A 21,625-nucleotide genomic window follows, 5' to 3' on the forward strand; every position below is an offset into this window, starting at 1 on the left:
AATTACTTGTAATGTAATGTAAAACAAGGACTTTCTTCACTTACGGTCTCCCACCACCCGGGGACACTGTTGCATCATTCAGAATCTTCTCCCTCTGCCCTCATCGCTGCAGCTCCCCACTGAGAAAGCAACAGGTAGCCTGGCTGCAGGTAGATGGTGCTGTTGGTGCACGGGGGCGCGAACTCCAGGAGGCTCTTAGTCAATGCGTATTTCCCCCGATCAGTTGTTATGATAAACGTCGAGGGAGAGGTCATCTCCTCGACTTGAACACGTCTGCGGTGACACTGATGCTGAGGATCCCCTGCAGGCTACAGGATCAGTGTTGGAGTCGCCAGCGGTGCGCGTCAGTTTGGAGCTGGTGTGGACCGGTTGCATCGTTTTTTAAAGTTTCAACCCCTGCTGCCTCTTTCAGCGCAGTGGGACTTATTCCTCTGGAGAACATTGAGAATTGAGGACTTTGTGTTTTTTGCCTGTGCTGCTCTACTATGGGGGAGTCCGTGCGTGCGTAATGGGCAGATATGTTTTCGCTCTGTGGAAGTTCAGCCGTGCGCCCGCTCCCCTGACCCAAACTCCCATCTGTGCGTTCTGATCATCATCCTCCTCTGACTGAACTCTGCGGGAGGTTTCAAACGACATGGCCAGCGAGCGGAAACCGCGGCTTTGTGTCATGGCTAAAGGGGACAACGGGTATGGATTTCACTTGCATGGCGAGAAAGGGAAGAGCGGACAGTTCATCCGCAAAGTGGAGGCTGGCTCCCCCGCAGAAGCGGCGGGGATGCGCGCCGGGGACCGAGTGGTGGCAGTGAATGGAGTGAACGTGGAGAAAGAGACGCATCATCAGGTGAGTCGATGGTGTTTGTGCAACAGGACGCATGTGCAAGCTAAGGGGGGCATCAACAGGTCACACGGGGCTGGTGAGTGCATCTATGGGACGACCACCCTCCTCCAGCTCTGAGGAGCCACTAGTCAAGTTATCAACTGTTATGAAACTCTCAACACAGGCACACACACACACACACGCACACACGCACACACGCACACACGCACACACGCACACACGCACACACCACACACACAAAGAGAGATTTACGTGTTGCTATGATTGAGCAGGTATGAACTGAATCTGATAAAGAGCTTCAGGTAGACTGACAGCATTGTCTGCTTTTGGATGATAACAGTGTCATAGTCTGTTGCTCCAAATATTCACTCCTCTCATCTGGTGAAAATCAGCAGGCCACACTTGTATTTTTACATTTTCAATCCTGCAAATTTCTTGAAATATGTATAAAAATAAGACACAGAAAGTCTCCCTGAGAATTATACGATGGTTTCACTTGGGTCTGGTCTGCAGGCTCAGGTAATCATTTCACTTGCAGAGGCACCAACATGTCCTGTCCAGGTTTCTCTGTGACCTTTATGTCTGATGCTCTCACAACAGTTTTTACTTACAACACGTTTATAATAAGTATTGTGTAGAGATACGGATTCCGATACCCAGGCTTTGCATATTGGCCGAAACTGAGTAACAATCTTATATTTGAAAAAATAAAAAGAACACAAATGAGTAAACCTACAGGAAAACACAACAATTACTTCCTTTGTATAGCTTGAAACTGAAGTTTTACATACATGTCAATGTTCACTGAAATATTGTCAAATCGCTGACATTTTAGCTAGCTCTGGCTAATGCTAAACAGCCAGAAATCGCTTCCTCTTTGCCGCTCTCTTAGAACAGCACTGGTTAGTCGTAGTACAGCAACTGTTTTGGAGAGAGCAAAGAAGAAGTGACTGTGACATGGTACAGTATATGATACAAAGAAAGTTGCATTTTATCTTGGTAAAACACACAAAATACTTCAGAGACGTGGTATCTGATCGTCACATTTATGTACCTGCTGATGACACAGTATTTTTGGTATTGGTATTGGAATTGGTATTTACCATACAACCAGTAAATTACAAAAACAACTACCCTCCCATCCCTCAGGTGGTACAGTGGATCAAATCCATTGCCAACGAGACCAGGTTACTCGTGGTGGACAATGAGACACACGAAAGTCTTCGGAGCCTGCGCCTCACGGCTACAGAGGAGATGGCTGTTGTCAGGAGGGGCCCTTCGTCCTCTCCCCCGGTGTCCCCGTCCCCGTCCTCAGTCCCGTCCACCCCGGGCAAGAAGCGGGAGAACGGCTCGGTGTCCAAGCAGCCGCTCACGCTGAGCGGCCAGGTGCAGAAGCCCACCAGGAGGTCGCCATCGAAGGCAGCTAAGAAGGTAAGCTGTCCCTTCCCACTGAGGCAGGACATGTGGGATTAATACGAGTAATCATGTTGTTGAACTTTTATCTCATTATTCTCTTAACTGGGAATAGCGAACAGACTGCGGGTTGAAACTGAGGTGAGGTGCAGGTTATTGATAACGCCTCACTCTTTATACTACTCAACAAATAAGTAGCTTTGACCTGATGATACAAGGTTTCTTAGACAATCAGAGCATTCTTACATATTTATCTACTCCCAGACACAAGAGTTAAAAATGCAAAACACGTTGAGCAGTGAACAGATTGCTGATAGTGAGTCACCCCTTGAAAGGATTCTCCTCAGCTCACACCGGCTTTCAACACAGACTTGTTTAACTTGCTGCTTTGCCAGTTTGAGACTAGATTAAGCAGATGTCATGTGAGTTTCCGTTCTGTAGCCTTCCGTGCACATGTGGTGTGTGTCTGTTTACAAATGTGTGTGTATGTGTGTCCCGAGGGAGGAACATGGCTGGCTGAAAGCGCTCCAGATGTTGTGTGTGGGGGTCAAAGAGGGCAACATAGGTCAGAGGGCAGAGCCCATCAGAGGTCAGGAAGCTGGACAAAGCTGTGACAGGGAATCCACAGAAATCTTCAAAAGAAATAATAATGGATAAAACCTTTTTCTGAAAGCTTTTGTTTTATCAGTATTGCATTTATTGTGAAAGGGTTCTCAAGAGGGGATGTTTTTTTTCACATCTTCCTGTGTTTATTTTACTTATTGACACTGTTGGCTGCATAATGCTCAGTAGGCATTTGATACACTTTTGTTTTCATTCTTTTTTGAATTCCCAGTTTGGTTTTTCCTCCTCGAGCTGTTTCCGTCCACCGCGTCGCTCCTGGAACACAAAGATCCGATCGTCTTCAGTTTCACATGCGCAGTATCAGCGAGAGGCGGCCGCTCCATCTCTGCTTTCTGCATCTTACACAAACATGTGTTTTCACTTAGGTTTGTCCTGCCAATATGTGAGCGGCACTGTTGCTACAAGAGCAGCGACAGTTCAGACTGAAATGTGTGTGGATTTGTCTTGTTGACCCGTGGGGAGGAGGAATCCCGGTGCTCGCTGAGGTCAGGCTGGCCCAGCTGAAGCTCAGGAAATGCTTCGAGGTCTCTTGTTTCTCTCTCAGACTTTAATGACTCTAATGAAAGAAAGGAAAGAAGGTTTAGCAGGATGAGCCAAACGGCATTGCGCATTGCAAAATGAAAAAAGAAGGGGGAAAATAACACAAATTGCCTTTTGTTTGAAGCATTAAAACCTTCCTCGGTTACCTTCTGAGTCTGTAAAGGTTTGAATGTCTCTGCATGCAGGAGGCAGGACATGACGTATATAAACACTGGGCTCGATCCCTCATCACCAAAACTCCCAAATCTCGTCTTTCCAAGTTGACATCTTCATCGGCACCTTCTACTTGTGTGGCTCCTCTTTTTCATCCTGAGATTTTTGTCGATTGTTATTAATCACGCAACTTGCTCGTGGTGAAATCTCTCAAGATCCGGCTGTACTCTCACATGGGTTCACCTGGACATAATCCAGAGTTTTTACGAGGCGAGCTGGCAGGAAAAACTCTCCTTGTCCGGGGCCCCTGACTCTGTGATTTGTGTTCTCACATACAGCCCCTGTGGATAATTTCAGGAGATTATCTGGGGTTCAGTGCTCGTCTGAAAGCAGCTCCTGGGACTGTAACATGATACAGTGTATGATGCCTGAGTAATTACCACAACATAAGCAGAGGGGAAAACACACTGATCAGAGATTTAAGGATGAATCACCAAGTGAAGAATCCAAGCTAAAAAGTACAATACAACCTTTCTTTGCTCTAAAATGTGCACAGTTTGCAGGGAGATGTTTCATTTTTATTTTTCTGATCTTTAAGAAAGTGCTGAGAGCTGCACATTTCTTCTCATGATTTAATTTTGAAGGGAGGGATAAGAGAAAAAGACTAAAGGAAAGAGAGACAGAGCACAGACTACTTGGACAGAAAGAACCCATGACTCGTGCAGCCAATAGCAACCTTGAAGGTTTGTTGGAAGGTTTGATGATGGATGCTTGGCATTGCCTGTGCAACTGGGTTCATAGTCTTTTATTTTCTGCTTTCATTGCCATTTTGTTTCCCTTTGAGGAGATTGTATCTGAATATTGAACGTTGCTATGCAAGGGGAGTGGTGAGTAAGAGATGGGAGACAAAGATATTGACGGTGAGAGGCACAGGTGCATGTGGGTGTTCTGACACAGAGGGGGGTTAGATGTATGCTAATACACCACTCATGGAGGCAGTTAAAGTACTTTTTAAACTCTTAGCCGCTGGTCTCATTCTGCATCCAAATTTAAACCCCTTAGACGTAATATAAATAGTTTTTCATTCAGAGGAACTTGCACTTTGATGTCCATCATTAGTGAACGTTCATAAATCCACATAGAGATCACCGATGGAAAAGCCACCAGAACTTTCCTGAGTTTTATCACGTTTTTAAGTTTTTAGTCTCAAGGTGGTTCAAAAATTTATCTGTCTGTACACCCATGGGTTCATGGCAAACAGGAATTAGCAATAGCTAATGTTGCATACTGTACATGTAGTAGTGCCGATAACCAAAAACTAAGATGAGCAGAAATGACGCCAAACCACCTTGAAGATGATTTCTGTCATTTTAAGTATCTCTTATTACAAGGATGTTTGTCCAAGTGCCTATACGTTTTGTTTTGAATTGGTTATTGAATGCTTTAAAAACTAAAACATCATGATTGCCATCTGAGACTGACTTTCGATTGGTGGAGCATGTGTTTTGGCGGGACAGCAGCTCCACAGAACAAACTCAAATGGCGTCAAAAGTACAACACGGCGGCACCCGTATCCGGGATATTTTAGTTTCATTTTTGCAAGGAGAGGAGGTTGAGATGTGTTTTCCATCTTTATGTACAGTTTGTGGTAACAACAACCAAACTCCACAGCTAAACCACTCTTTGGCAACACTATACTTCCTGTTTACATCTCTCAAAACCACAAAATAATGGGAGCTGTAGTTCCAAAACTTGAGAACTATACCCAAATTGAAGTAGTAGCCAGGGGGCCTTTGTTTTCTCAGTTTTGTTAAAAGAGGGGAGCACAGTGTGTGACTGTGAAAATTCCTGCTTTAATATTAAAATGTCTTTTGTGGTTTAATATTCTAAATATAGCGAGGGAACCAGATGTCAAGTTTGATGTTGTGTTTTTCCTCTCCTCTGCTCTCTGTGAAAGCAAAAGAAATCGTCTGCAGCTACAGTCTAAGGCCCCAGAGGACACACAACACAGACTCTACACGCACACATATACAGGCATGTACATCGACATGGTGGAAATCATTTTTCCATCTATAATCACTTCCACATTCGCTCAATAAATATCCCCACTAGAGGTTTTCTGTGTGTTTGTGTGCGTGTTCCCCAGGTTACATGACTCTGCCTGTATTTGTCCTCGGTTTTATGACCACTCGTCCACCAGGTCTCCTTTTTTGCTGCATTCCTCTCATGTTTGCCTTCCTCTAGATTTGTGACACAGCAGAAAGAGTCGAGGGGAGACTGATGACCCACAGACTCTTTGCTTCTGGTTCTGTGTGTGTACTACTCCTGTCGTCACACAGTTTACATGCAGCAGTTTGTAGGTTGCTGCATCTCTAACCCAGTAAACTATAAACTATGAACAAAAAACAGGGCTTTTTTTCTTGTGTCTTCACCAAATCTTTGCAGCACAACAGGATTTCATTTGAATCATTAGAAATCCATATTCAGCCCCTAACAGGCCGTTACTGACCAGCCGTGAACAACCATGTTTAAGCCTGGTAATCACAGGTTCTTGTGTTTAGCTGAAACCTGCTGTGCGGTTAGCTGAGATTATTCAGTTGTCTTATCCTCATTAATGCTGCCTTTACTTACGAAAAAAGATCTGTCAAATTTTCGAACCACGGAAACCGTCAGAGCACACATACTTCCATGCATCTTTTGGTCTCCATGGTTGTTAAGCAACTTGAGGGCGAGAGTTTCTAATAACGCTCCCCTTAAGAAAAGAGAAAAAGTGGCAGCATTGTAAATGGCAGTCGTCCAACTTAACAGCTCGCAAAGTCTCCTCAAAAAGTTTGTGATCATTGCTGAAATGTCTTCCTCGTGTCCTATGGTCATCTCGCTTGAACTATTGGCTACACCAAGTCAGAGAAATTGAGGTGGAATCTATAAAACGAACCTGAACTAAACCCCATATTGTAAAAAAAAAAAGCATCTTGTCTTGTCTCAGTCCCACAAGAACAGAGGAAATTGCATCAAATTGAGGGACAATTTGATGCAACTCAGGTGTTTCAGGGAGACAGGAAGAGACGTTTCAAGGACAAGAACATTGTGAATGGGGTATGAGATGTATCATCTTACATTAACACACTGTCTTACACACACACACACAAACACACATGCATCAGGGTGTGTTACGTGGGTGTGCCATTAAGACTTAAGTTCAAGATAAAGTGTCAAGTGTCACTTTCTTACCATAACCTTTTTTTAACTTGCAAACACAAACACACACGCACATACATCAACCTATAGTTACAGTCACAATAACAACAGAGTCTTTAAGACTCCGTGAGAGGCTTAACAAGCAGATCTAAAATAACAAAAAGGGTGGCATGCATAAATAGCAAATAAAAATGTTCCTGGCTTGTTTATGGAAGTTCTGGGGGCGATATAGTTTCTGGTATTCTTCCCGGTCTGAATTTTCCCTCTCGGTTGGTGGTGAGGCCTCCACCACATGCACAAACATACATTGTGGTCTTTTTGTCATTGTTCTTTCCAGTCCTGTTGCACTCCTGGTTTGTCACGTCAGGCTTGTTAGAAGGTACACCAGAAATCGTTTCTATGGTAACGGCCCGCAAGCAGAATTAGTATGGCAAGATATATAGCTGGAAAATAAATACAAACAGCACACTTACAAAAATAAATGTTTGTAATGGTCAATATAGGCAAAGAGAAAAGGGAGGAGATGTGGAAGCTTCCTTATATATCTTAGGCAACAAGATGCATATTTAAATGGGTATAGAATGTTTTCCTTCAGCCAAGTTGAGATTGATAAAGTTCTTTCTATTGGGTAACTAAGGGTTGTATAAAAACACTATCCCTGGATAAGAATGTCCTGTCAACAGAATTGAGACGATGAAGGGACAGAGGGTAAAGGTGAAGATGTGTGTGGGTCGGGTTGGTTGTAGAGTCGTGTGTTTGTGTTTGGATAAACACACACTCACACATCTGTTAAAACAATTTTAGAGAGAGGGGGATTGTGGATCTCTGCGTTTGCCAAGAACGTAGTGCAGCTTTGTGTGACATTTGAAGGTCCTTACGTCCAACATCATGTTTTCATCTGCGTTTGTGTTTGTTTGTCAGCTGGATTACGCAAAAACTACTGGATGGCTTACCATTAGATCTGGTGGGAGGAACCAGAATTCTGGTGCTGATCTAGATCTTGGGGATTTGTGGCTCCCACATCAAGTGTTAAAAAAACAGATATGCATCACATAGGAATAGAAGGGAGGATTTTGATCACATTTCACGTTTTGCCAGAAACTGAATCAGTAAACTAATCTTGGGCGCCGGCATTGAAATTGTAGATCTACTGTCCTGCTGGGTCAATATTTGAAGTATCATCAAGTATCACATTGCTACAAGTTTGTTGTCTACCGGAATCGGTTTTATTGACCAAGCATGTGACCACATACAAGAAATTGATGTCCGTCACATTCAACAAGAAACCACAAAGCTGAACAAAGTCTGGACAGACGTGGATGTAAACTGGGACCTGACTGGCCGGTGGAGGCAAACAGCCACAGGGCCGTAATTCCTACTCACAATAATGTATATCTTCTCAACAAATATCTATAATTTCCGATTTATTTTTGCAGATTTGCAAAGGTCGTTATTTGTGAACATCACGTACAAGCTCAGAGTCCTGTTGACCCTCATTCACATGTGTGCCGCAGGTGGTGAAACCTTAACAAACTCTGACTTCCATCTAAACAACAGCCGAGACTAAACAACACGGAGTAAAACAAGATTCCTGAGACAATCCTCTGATCTGTAAATACTTCGAAATAGTAGCAGTAGTATTTAGTAAATACATCTTGAGGCTTGATTCATTTTAAAGTCTGTGGTATTTGAGTGGAAGTGATCTGTGTGAGAAGACCCTGGACAGAGAGGACAGCGTTTAAGGGTCAGGGCTTGAGGTCATGAGGTCAGGATTGAATAAACACAAATAGACAGAGCAACAGATGAGAGATGTTTGGTCGCGATAAACAGACGTAAAATGAGAGGTGCTGTTGCATTTGTGAGCATGTGGCATTGAGCATTGATTTATTCTTTGATGCTTGATGGGCATTTAATCATAAATAGACTCAAAACTGAACCAAACAATGTTTTTCTTCTGACATGTGTCCCAGTTTTCCCCTGTGACGCGTTGTCAGAAAAACTGCTCTTGTTACTCGTTTATCAAATTGTCCTTTCGATTGATCAGGTTTTTTCTTTGTGTCACTGCAGCCAAATCATGATCATCCTCCGACCATTAGATTTAACAGCACAAAATGAGATGATGGCTCAAGCAGCTCCCCGACTCTGGGAGAGTCACACCCCCTCTGTGACCTGCTCCGTGGCTCAGTTTTCTCATTTGCCCCAGATAATAGGAAAAAGATGTTGCCTGTCAGCTCGAATGAAACAGAGCATTACACAGGAGTTGTCTGGAGGTAAAGGCAGCGCTTGAGCCATGTGTGATCGTACGTGCATGTTTTCTGCCTGCCACCCGGGCAAATGTGAGGTTGTTTCTTGCAGCTTTTTTACAAAATGAGGCATTTGAGGTTTGCACGATGCAGTACAGTAGCAGTGTAGTTAGATTTAGTGGAAGCATTGTCTCTTTGTGGTAAAAACCTTGATTTAACTACTCAAACTTCTCCTCTTTACTTAAAGTCAATATTTTTTTTACAATCAAACTTGTCAGTGTAAGATCTCAGATGAAATATAACTTTAAATCAAAGTGACCTTACATTGGCAAGAGCAAGCGGTTCAGATTCTTTTTACTAACATCTGGAGATGGTGTTCAAGAACCCCCTCCCCCCTCCTTTGAATACCAACTGCGTTACATCAAGTTGTAGGGTTCCAGATTCAGTGAGTGTGTGTGTGTGTATGGAGGGGGGGGGACCATTAACTGAATTCCTGAAGTAAAAACATGGCCTATAGGATGTGGACAAGTCATGAGTGGGAAAAGAGGGTGTGTGGTGGGTGTGAAGAAAAGGAAGAATTTTGTGATTTAGTTGGTAATATGAGAGGAATAAGCACAATCTAGTGTGTTGTGTCAAATGCGTGTGGGTGTGAGAGTGAGCACAGCTGTGTGTCTGCATCTGTTATCTCCCCACGCAGGGCTGATAATATATTCAAATCCTTGCCTCGTTAATCCAGGAGACACTGACCCTGCTGTCGGTCTTCAGATGCAGGTTGAATCAGTTTACCAACTAAAATACTTCTTTGACCGCAGCAGGAAATGTCTTTGTCACTGTGTCATGGATTAAGTCACAGTGTTTACATCATTTGATAAGATATGATAAAGAACCTCCCTTTTCCATCTCAAGTTTCAATCTGGTTTTCAAGCGAAGAATATTAGAGAGACTGTTCTCAGAGGCCAAAAATCTGCCCCCAGCTGGCGGTTTCGTTGTCTGCATTTACAAGAATTTTTTGACGGACATATAATATTTCCTTCATCTTTGGTTTACTCTCCTTCTGGACTCTGGAGTACCTCAAGGCTCCATCCTAGATACTCCTGTATTTTATATCAATGAATTCTGTAAAACATTTCTATGCTTCCACGCCTCAAAGGTCAAAGGTCAAGGTCCCAGTGACCTCATGTTCTTGGGAATGTGACACTGTATATCAGCACCCTTAGGGAAATTCTGTTGATCAGGGCAGTAATTCTAGATTGTAACTATTGTTTTTGTTATCATCAAACCATAACTATACAGAATATGAAGCTAAAACATTCCTTTACTGAACTACAAATTGTGTCCGTAGCAATTAAAAGACTTGACCCAAATCTTCTGAATTATTTATATTATCTTTGTTCTCTCCAAATCCTTTTAAGAACATATTGAAAATGGTTTTGATGAGTTTCCAGCACTTTTAGATTCTGGGTCCATCCCATTGAATGATGTCTGTTTGGGAAATATTTACTCGCCCTGCTTCTTCTGCTCATTTTTTCTATCTAATCTTTTAAATATGACTTGTTGTGGGAATATCAGTGGAGCGCAGGTCAGCTGTAGCCAGGCTGAGGATCGATCAATGTGCTGCCCACACAACCGCTCCGGCAGCAAATATAAGAGAGAGAGAGAAAGCAAAATTACCTCAAGAAATTCTTCATTACTTCACCTCATCGTTGCTGATCATGAAGTCATTGACAGCACTGAAGAGAGCGTTGTCCCTCGTGTGTTTCTACAGTGTGACAGTATCTGTTTAGCGAGCACAAGCAAATATCAGCCTTGCTGTCACAACTGTGCAGTTTCACAGGTTGACTGTATTTCTAATCCTGGCCACTCATCATGTTCTGTTCCTTCACATATTCAGTTTATATCTGCTCCCTGCTGCACCCACAGCTGTGAGCCAGCACACATTCCCACACACCGCTCACACACACTTTAAAAAACACACACAGCCGATTGTTTCTGATGTCCCACCAGCCCTGCTCCGTTTCACTCAGCTCGCACGTCGGCACCTTGGATCAGTTTAATTGTGGGCCTCCTTCTCTCTGTGTGTGGGAGTGGAGTGGATGTAATGGGAGAGAGGCTTTGTATCCATATGGTTCGACTGGGAATTATATAGATGCTTGAGTAGCAGGAATGAGAGGAGAAGGTTTGGTTTATGTGTGTGAGGTGAGCGTAGTGTAGCAGACAGGAATCCCCTCTGATTGATTCATTATAGGCCTGGGCGATTTGACTTCAAATTAATTCCACGATCATGTCAAACCTTTACCTCAATTAGGATTAATTAATGATTATTTTATGCCACCAGCCAGCCACCCCCATGTGAAGATATCTATCACATGCTTAAATAGGATCCATTATAGCTTTTGTGTTGATCCATTTCCTGAGTAATCGGCTACACACGTCTTACACACTCATATGTTTAATACTCTAACGACCAGAGAAAAAACACACGCAAACCAATAAGCACCAGGAACATAGAAATATCTGCAACATACTGATAACAAGGGTGTGGACCAACCCTCAAATACACACACACACACACACTCACACACACACACACACACTCACACACACACGTTAAATCTCCAGCATCAACTGCTGTCTCATCACACACATGAAAAACAGAGAATAACCCAAGAAGACAAACACACACACATATAGCAACACATCACTACTGACTTTAGCAGCATGGCCAACCGCCCACACCATTTCATTTGGCATTTAATGTTGCACTCTCTTCACTCCTGCTTCTGAAAACTACACGTGAACATGTTGTGATGTTGTTACACGAGGCGCTCGAAGATAAGGGTGAAAGAACTCGGGCTGAAAGAAGACATGAACTAGCATGACGTGACCGGTGGATGTGTGAAACCCTTTCTTTGTGCCTTTGATGCTTTTTCTTCTGCAGTGAAGTCCATAAGATACTGTAGCATGAAAATGGTCCATGGAAATTACATCAAGAATCACTACCCCAGTACTGTCGCTCCATCCCCTGATCACTACTGCGCAGACTTTGGCTCCGAATGCCTAGGATTGCAGTGTGCATGCGTATCTGCGATATTTTGGCTTCATTTGTGGGCAGTGAGAGGACGTGGAAACGTGTTGTCTGTCTTTATATTTAGTCCATTGTGAAAACTTGCTCATTTAAATACCAATTATAATTATAATTCTTTATGGTTTTTAGCCCATTTTGACTTATTTTGATGTACCATGCTGATCCTGAGAAGCGCTTCTTTGTCTGCTCCGAAACAGCCTGAGCCACATCTGACCCAAGATCAGCCACAGCCAAGAAATGGCAGCAACATGGGGACAAATTTGCTGCAGTTTGATGAGATCAGCAGCTTAACCATCAGAGAAACACTATAGGACCTTTGCACATCTTCTTCCCATTACAGTTTCGCAAAGCAGAGCATTCAATTCATGTGGACTGTTCTCCAGAGGGTATAGGGTAACATCTCAGGTCACTGAGCAGGGATGTTGAACTCCTTGAGGGAGTTTAACTTTTGAATCCTCAAGAGACTCTCTCGACATTTGGATGTGTGGGGAATAGGTTGTGCAATGTCCGTTGTAACAAAGGATGGGAACATTTTAAGCGAAATTTCAGTCTGGTCTCACTTAGGCTCGTTGTTTTAAATCAGAAATATCGAATGATTGGAAGAAACATAGTTGTTTCCCTGAACATATAGACTCATCTACTACATGGGTCTCATCTTGCTCTGTGCCTTTTATTCATGTAATAAGTCAAGATGAGAGCCATGATCTCATCTGTGCTCGGTGACAGCACAGCCTGGAGCTACGACACCCTGAACAATATGTTTCCACTCATTGGAGATCAGCAGATAATTGCAGCGTCAGCCCTGCAGCTTCCCAGGCAGCCGGTTACAGTCCACATGAAGCTGTGGGCATCTTCAGCAGGTGTTAAATGACAACAAATATCAGCATCCATGTCCGCCTCATCAGATATTTAGGACAGTCTGACAAAAGGATGAAACATTAACGAGCAGCTCATCAGTAAGTTAAACTTTATCCCAGACTAATAAATGGCTTTTCCTGCTCACGTCTTTACTGTTTGCACTGGGAATGTAAGGATGATCTGTCCATTTAAACACCTGCCAAAGAACTACAGGTACCAGGATCAGATTTCCCCACAGCTGGTTAATATCCCTGCAGCACATTCTAGAAAGCTCCACCTGTAATGATACTGATAAACATCATGGTACAGACAGTTATCAGGGGATGTGCAGACACAGACTGTTTATAAAGATGACGACCCCCCAAAAGTGAGACCAAAGTGTCTCGATCACCACCTGGTAGCTGGCTGCAGTATAGGTCACACATCCTTCCTCCTCCATGTTTCTGGATGGGACATTGACCAAACTAAAAAGTCAAAGTAAATGGGCAATAGATGGTTTCTTGCATTTTTGATATTTCAATCTTTATTATCAAGCCTGACTCTTTCCAAAGGTAACTACATCCATTACCCAGCACCTCCACCAAAACAATCTATATCGTATTCTTTTAATTCAAAACAAAACAATTAGTTTTTTCTTTCCCAGCAAAGAAATAGTTGGACATAGAGTAACTCCCATATAACCGCAAATTGTATTTTTACACTTCAGTTATTGTATTAATTAAAGAAGCAAAAACAAGATATTGTATGTTAACAAATAAGTTTTCTCTCCTGGATTTTATTACCTTCACAGGGAGCTAACAGCTGCTGGGTCCAGCTACATATTTATCACAGGCATGTGAATAAGTTTTATTAGAATAGGAATAGTTCCCCAGATGTCAAACTATTCTTTAATCAACGAAATTAATGGATTAAATAACAAGAATTCAACTTTGACCTGAGGTGTCCATCAACCCAGAATCCTGTCGTTTAGAGTCAAACTAGTTGTAACATTGATCTGATTACTGTCAACAGCACATTAGAGCTCAGTATGACAACTTGATCCATGACTGATGCTTCGGTTATGTAAGCTGATCTGATGTTGCTCTTTTGCTTTTGATTTGTTTCCCTCCAGTATGTGTATTTCCTGTATATTACTACTTTCTTCCTTCCTCGTTCACTTTCTCCTGAAGTATGATCTCAGGAACCACAGCCGGTAATACTGAGGTTATATGTAAAACACACAAACACACACACACCACAGTAGAGTAAGAGACTTTGTAAACAGATATCAACAGCTCTGTCCTGCCAGACCAGCACTGGACACACAAACACACACACAAACACACACAGCTCACTTTCATGTCACAGAGCAGTTATGCAACACACCACAACAACAGTGGGAAAAACTGTGACAAGATCTCTGGCCAGTTCTCGTGTTGTCATGTTCTCTCTTCCTGTCCTCCACATGCTGTGCATCAGCTCCTCCTCCTTCTCTCTGTCATCCCCCTTTCCTTCATTTTCATTCTCCCCAGCTGCCGGTCATTTCCTTTCTCTCTTATTCCCTCCTTGCTCCTCTCTCGCCCACTGTGCACTTTATGGCCAGGTCGGATATTTTCCTCTGGATTGAGCAACATTTAAAGCAGCTGCATGTGGGGCACATGAACACACACACATGATTGTCTTAGACATTTTCTGTGTTTGATTTGTTAAAGCCCAGTTAAAGGATATTCATAAGGTCACACACACACACCCACACGCACACACACACACAGGTCAATGAGTCAATTAAAGGACATGAAATCTACAAATAATATATGTCTGTATGGTTCCCACCTCATGTTAAAGCTTCACTTCTTCTCTCTGTCAGATAGAAGTGGTTCTACTGGTTCCACCGCTGTCTCCTTGGCAACTGGTTGTCAAAGATGACATCAGCAAACGTCCCATGTGCTGTTGTTGTCAGTGCATCATGCAACTTCAGCAGTGTTTCCATTGAGAGCTCTGTGCAGTCTGGCTTTAGGCTGACGCTCTCAAGGTGTCAGTGCTGCTTCCAGGAAATGTTCACGTGTGCTCATTTCTATCAGGTCGAAAATATATAAACATATGTAGTGATATATGTCTTAAGTTTCAAGTCTTCTCCAATACAGCATGGAGTTAATACATACAAGTCAGTTGTGGAAAGTGACAACTGACATCCATTTAGTGCTTTTAAAATGTTCTGAACATGAAACTTGTGGGATTTTTCTTCATAGTTGGAAAACTGACTCACCTCCGGTTGAATTTTTTTTTTCCAAGCAGTGAAATAACGTTAAAGAACTGGCACTCAGTTTTTAGGTCATGGAACAAGGAGCCATGGAACAAAAACTGATGAATGCATGTTTATTTTAACTACAGGGTGGATTTTCCCTGCATTTATATAAACCTGCCATTAAATGCTTTACATTTATTCAGTACATTTATATTTCCTTTTACCTGTAGCTTGTTACTGTAGTTGTAGTTTAATTAATGTATAGTGGTGAGTGGGTTAAACTGTAGAATGATCACAAAATATTCTATACTGACCAAAACACTCCATGACTTCACTTCACTCAAAGGAAACTTGACTTAATCGACGTTATTACAACTGCCAGTGGGAAGCATAAAAGTGAAAGCAACACAGACACACACACACACAGACACTCGTTGTTGTACAACAGCACACGCTGGCAGATGCACGCACATCCATAACCAAACTAGTGAGCAGGTGATCCTTGGCTGTGAAAGGGTTAATGGTGGTCATGATCCATCCATCGCAGTAGGTTACCTCTCAATTATTCAGCAAACCGAGATCTAGTTTCATCAACTGCAACCGCCACTGACAGCGGTCGCATGCAGAAGGAAATATGTGTATGTGTGCGTGTGTGTGTGTGTGCAAAAAAATACACACACAAATTAAACACATTAACTATTGGGTCTTCATTTTTAGTCACAGACCTTATAAAACTCTGACATACTCCCAAGACTCACAGTCACAAACACATGCAGACACACTGTTACCACTTCATTTACAATATAATAAATATATTTAAATGCTTAAACTCCTCCATTGGTCAGTTATTGTTGATTTAAAGGGACTCTTACCTTTGTTGCATTTGAGAATTACAGCACATTCAAATCATCCCGCCTTCCTCCAATGCCCCACCCCCTCGTTCCCATCCGCGGTGTTTTTTTGAAGAAACTTTATTTACAAGCAGACTTACAATACTGCCTCCGCGCACGCACGTGAGTTTTTGTTTACCAAAGCAATGGATTCGGTAAGTTATATACATTTACATTCACATGCCTTGATGACGCGGGCCCGAATAACCCGGAAAACCTGCATGTCCATGCAGCAAACAGACAGGTCTGTCGGCCAATAAGGTCCTTCGGTCCGAAGAATTTTATTGGTTGAAGTTTTCACTAAATATTATGAGAGTGAAATAATTGTTTGTTTTTACTCCTGGTGGGTCTGTCCTGCATTTTAGAGTGTCATTACCTTATTAATACCAATTTAACCTTATCCAAAAAAAGTGTAAAAATGCAACAAAGGTAAGAGTCCCTTTAAAGCTGCAGCAACCAACATGACACCAAAACCAAACATACAGGAGCCAAAAGGTAATGAATGGATTCATCCGTGTGTTTGTGTGCTTTAACATGAACATCTAATGTAATAGACAATTGTGCAATCCTACCACAGAGGCTTGTGAGTACTCTCTCCCACATGTTCTCACTCAGTGACTTAAACAAAGGCTTATTATAGCAGGAAGCTAAAGGACTTCATGGGATGGCACTTGTCACTGTGACTGCACATCCTCTCAGTGTGCCACAGTCAGGACATCGGGGTCAGTGTGTGTTTGTGTGTGTGTATGTGTGTGTGTGTGTGTGGCCATAATGTTCTGCAGTAGGCGTGAAATATTCCATATTATTGTCATTATAGCCTGATTTAGTGCCGAACTTTCCACATGAACTTGTTTTGAGCGGCTCTGCAGTTATTCACATGAGCCCGAAACAAAACATGGATGTTTTTTTACTGCTGCTCCTCCTCCCTTGTGTTTTGAAAAATGAAAACAAATGTCCGCCGCAGTTAACCGACTGATGACAGGCTGGTTTGCTGATAAAGGGGGAAAACGTTACAGCTCTTTTCCTGTCCCATCAAATCAAAACCCAACAAGGTTTTTAAACACCCACATTTCAAACAAACACAGATCGTATTTTCCTTTGACGGCCTCCTGGTTAGGAGACGTCATGTGGTAACTAAAGGCCACTCATCCCTTGTAGGCTGACACAGGAAGAAACCAGCAGTTTAACATGTTTTCACCCTTCCCTGCCTACAAACCAAACTTTCACTATCAAATTCATACCGATCAAACCCACGGGACATCGAGACAGAATCAAAAGTGTCCTAAATGGACGCTGAGGTCGAAGGCGCAGGGTATAAGGGATGGCACGAGCCCCGGGGGATGATAAGTGGGGTGCAGGGAGGCAGTGAGAGGCAGTCAGAGGTTAGATTGGCAGAAACGTCTCCCCCACATAATGACTCCCAGCTGTGCTACTCTCACTGTTTATGTTCGAGTTCCACTGCAAACTATTTTCCTCCCAATCGTCTCGGACTGGAAACTTCTTGATTTATCCGCACCACTCTGTCTCTCTATTTGTCCGTTTATCTCTCTGCTGTGTTTCTCTGCTTACTTCTCTACTTGTTTCTTTTCTCGAACTCTCTCTCTCTCAGTCCTTTGAGCTGCATCTAATTTTCTATCCCTCCCACGCACCCTCTCCCTCCTATTCCCTTCCTCCTCTCGTTCTCTCATGACATTTTGTTTTCCCTCTGTTGCCCAGATCCCTGAATGCTGATAGGTTTTGGATTTTATATTAATACATTTTCTCTCCTTTGGAAGATCCAGCCCCGTCGCCAAACCAGGGACTTCCTCACCAGTCAGGAAAAGGAGGGTCTGGGGGGATTCACGAGCGTCGAAGTGCTCTGAATTATTCTGTTGTTACTCCCTCTCCCTTTTCTCTTTTTCTCTCGATCCCTCTTTCTCAGGGCAAGCTGCCCAGATCACTGCCCAGGAATTTGGTGCCTCAAATGAAATTATATGTTGCCATCTGTGTTATTTTTTTACGGTTGAGGGCTAAAGTTGGAGGCAGTATTGTGGTGATTGAGGCACGCTCATGGTAAATTTGTAATAATAAATAGTGCAGTACGTTGCTGGTGAAATGAATAAAGGACAGTACTCACTTTTTCTCTCAGAACACTACAGTACCTTTTTATCTCTCTCACCCGGCCCACATACTCTATATGTATTTTTAGCATGTGCATGGTGGACTCATGCAGTGAAAACAATAGACCTTTCAAGTTGCGTAATATGATTGCAGGTCTGTTGTATGTACACGACATGTGTGTCAACCAGAGCTTCACCCGTTCGCCACCTTTCAGCAAATATCAGCTGAGGGTGCAGAGCTGCATGGCCTTCATCTATTATTCCTCTCACGGCATGTTTTTTTTAATGTAGGTGGTCAATCAGCGTGATCACACTGGAGAACTCAGGGCACCATCACAGCTTCTATGATCATCTTCTCCGAGGCTCATTTATTTGCTACTAATGGAGAATTTCACTTGAGATGGAAACTCGCTCTGTTAAAAAGAAATTGTGACACCTCTAGGCTTGAATGGCAGCACAGAGTGAAAACATGAGGGGAGAATCAATTTGCAACCAACAAAGAACGCTTTGGGTCTTTTAATTCAAAACTATTAGATCACATTCCCTCTGATATGTTTTTCTTTTGACTATGATCTGGTGAAACTGCATTACTCTACAATACTTAATTTGTACCTTCAAGTGATACTCCACCCACATTTTTGTGAATGAGATACTCACCCTGCAGGCTTGTTATAAAGGACCAATGACTCAACCACGTGTTTGAGTCTCACGTCATTGGAACTCATCACATGACTCTGCACTTTTTAGTATCTTGAAATAACCAGGTGACTCTGAAATATTTATTTAGCTCCGCCAAGGAGGTTATGTTTTCGACCCTTTCCCTTTGTTTGTTGGTTGGTGTGTTTGCTGGTTGGATGCAAACAATGAATGAGAGGGAATCAAAGAGGTATGAGGATTTTTGCATGGATCTTATTAAATGACAATATACTTCTGTCTCACTTCATCCAGGAGGCTCTTGCTCAGGCTGACGCTCACGTCCACGCGCAATCCCAGCCACGGCCCCAGGTCAGCCCGTCTGAGCTTGTGCCACGTCTGTGCCACCTGGTGCGGACGGAGACGGGCTACGGCTTCAACCTCCACAGTGAACGCTCAAGGCCCGGACAGTACATCCGCTCCCTGGACCCAGGATCACCCGCAGACGGCGCCGGGCTCCGGCCTCAAGACCGACTCATTGAGGTAAGAGGAAAGGGTTTGGATGAAGGGTCAGTAAGGTGCTGAGGTGCCTGCTGTTTTCTACACTCTCTGGAAATGTTTTCCATAGTGATGGAAACAAACACAAATACAACATTCAGATATGAGATGCATCTGAATGTTAAATGGATCCCTCAATTTAGGAACCAGAGTGCATCAGCGGGAGCTCGCTTCCGTTATTTTGGCTTCTTTTTTGGATAGTGGGAGGAAGTGAAGACTTGTTGTCTGTCTTTATTTGCAGTCTATAATACAGATGTTAGCTTTCAAGTTAGTGAGTGAGTTTAATGTGTGCTTCATGCATGTGTGTGCACTTGACTGGCTTGAGTAGAAAGATGAAAGAGGGGATCATAAAAACATGCACACTAATGAGGAGATAATTAATAAATAATTTCAGGTTAGTCTGGTATATTTATCATAGTGATGACTGGGTGTGAGAAATTAAACTGAGAATGTTTCTGTAACCCTTCATCATGCCACCTTAGAAAAGAGGGGATTTTCACTATCTTTGTCATCACCAGATGCTTTGCATCGTGTTTGCATCGTAAATAATTTATTTGGTTGCGTGTAGTGTTAGATAAAAGCTGTGTGAGTACACTTGAATGCACCAGGTCCTGGTAAAATAATGCCACCAACAGCACAAATGAAGATGGATCATGTGCGTACATGTTCTAAAAATAACAAGTAATGGCTTTAATCTAAATGAAGTAACAAGTTACAGAAAAGTTAAGTTGCTGATCGAATCCAGATGCGACCCCTCAACTTCTTGTACTGTTACAGCCGTAATTAAAAAGGTAAGGAATCACACTTGCCGCCGGGCCCCAGATTCTAAGGAGAACAGACCTGGAATCTGGACTCAATCTTGACTGCATATCAGAGTGGAGAGCGGAGAGGCCGCTCACAGGGGACAGTCGGCTATAAATCAGTGTGATTACTAATGGCAGGGGCTTGAGGAGGGGGGGGGGTGGTACGTGTGTGTCTCCTCTTGTAAAACCTTGTGAGAAATGAAGACCGATACAATGTTTTGTACGAGACAGACACATGTGTGTCAAAGAGCATGGGTGTTAAATCAACTTTTCCACTGGTTTAAAAAAACCCCTGGTATCATCATCATAAGCTGTTTCTCATCTGAGTGTACACACACACAACATTCACCCTTCATTCCCATGACCTTTGCCCTCAGTGGCTGTACATCAGGGTCCAGATCAGGCTGCAGAGCTGGACTGATACAGAGGTCAGGCACAGTTCATGTAGGAATTCACTGGGGCTTTGACATGTTTTTAACTTTTTCACATGAGTTTTTGATGTATTTCCGAATATCACTATAATAATTAAATAAATCGAACACGGAAAACACTTAAATTTGACTTGGATGAAACTCTACTCTCCCAGTACAGTAAATATATGGTCTTCCCTAATTAACAAAATATATATGATGCACAACTAACATGGATTTTTTTGTCAGTCCCCAATGCTGATTTGGATATTAGAGGGTAAAACCTTTATGATATTTAACCATAGACTATAGAAATGCAATTAGGATTATTATATACCTTACGCATAAATGCCCATCTTTACTGTAATGTTATTAAGGTTTCACATTGGCAGACGCAGATACCAGAAGACTCATATAGGACGATATTTATCGGCCATCCCATAAATTGGTCGCGCTCTGGTTATATCTCCTTTTTATATATCCACAATAATATATTCACTGTAATAGATTATCTGTGGCTTCACCAAATATTCTAAATGTGCATCTCATGCCTGGAAAGTAATACTTTGAAGGTAGTGAGTGGAAAACAATGAGCCTGGTTTATATTATGAGCTGCATGTTTTGAATCTGACTTCAGCAGTGAGAGTTGTAGCTTTTAGAGGATGCTGATGAAGTGACGCTCAGCTGGGACATTAGTTGGCTGGTGATAGGGTGTGGGGACATCCTGTAGCAGGTCACTGATGGCAGGAACAGTCTGCCACACAAACACACATCATACTTTACAGTCACACACACACACACACACACACACACACACACACACACACACACACACACACACACACACACACACACAATGAATTTGAGTCAAGTCAGTTACAAGCTATGTTTTTTTCGACATAAAAGGAGCTTTATTGGCATGATGCACATTTGCCAAATAAAACAAAGATATAAATGTAAGATGAGCTGATAGTATCTGCTTAGTTTAGAGCTGAAATAATTATCAGCAGCAATGTTGATTATCATTTAATTCAATGCAACATCTCCAATGTCTAG

At 42.6% G+C, this 21,625-nt stretch overlaps 1 protein-coding gene across 1 annotated transcript in view; it reads left to right on the plus strand.

The window, feature by feature from the left end:
• The first annotated feature begins 257 nt into the window (after window positions 1-257).
• The window catches only part of LOC133023068 (Na(+)/H(+) exchange regulatory cofactor NHE-RF2), a 28,632-nt gene continuing 7,264 nt past the window's right edge, over window positions 258-21,625 (plus strand). The window contains exons 1-3 of the mRNA XM_061090004.1: window positions 258-841; window positions 1,988-2,269; window positions 19,114-19,341. Coding sequence (XP_060945987.1) covers window positions 635-841; window positions 1,988-2,269; window positions 19,114-19,341 — 717 coding nt within the window. The 5' untranslated portion in view covers window positions 258-634. The remainder of the gene's footprint in view (window positions 842-1,987; window positions 2,270-19,113; window positions 19,342-21,625) is intronic.

Source organism: Limanda limanda, chromosome 17 (assembly GCF_963576545.1).
Source record: "Limanda limanda chromosome 17, fLimLim1.1, whole genome shotgun sequence".
Taxonomy (NCBI): Eukaryota; Metazoa; Chordata; class Actinopteri; order Pleuronectiformes; family Pleuronectidae; genus Limanda; species Limanda limanda.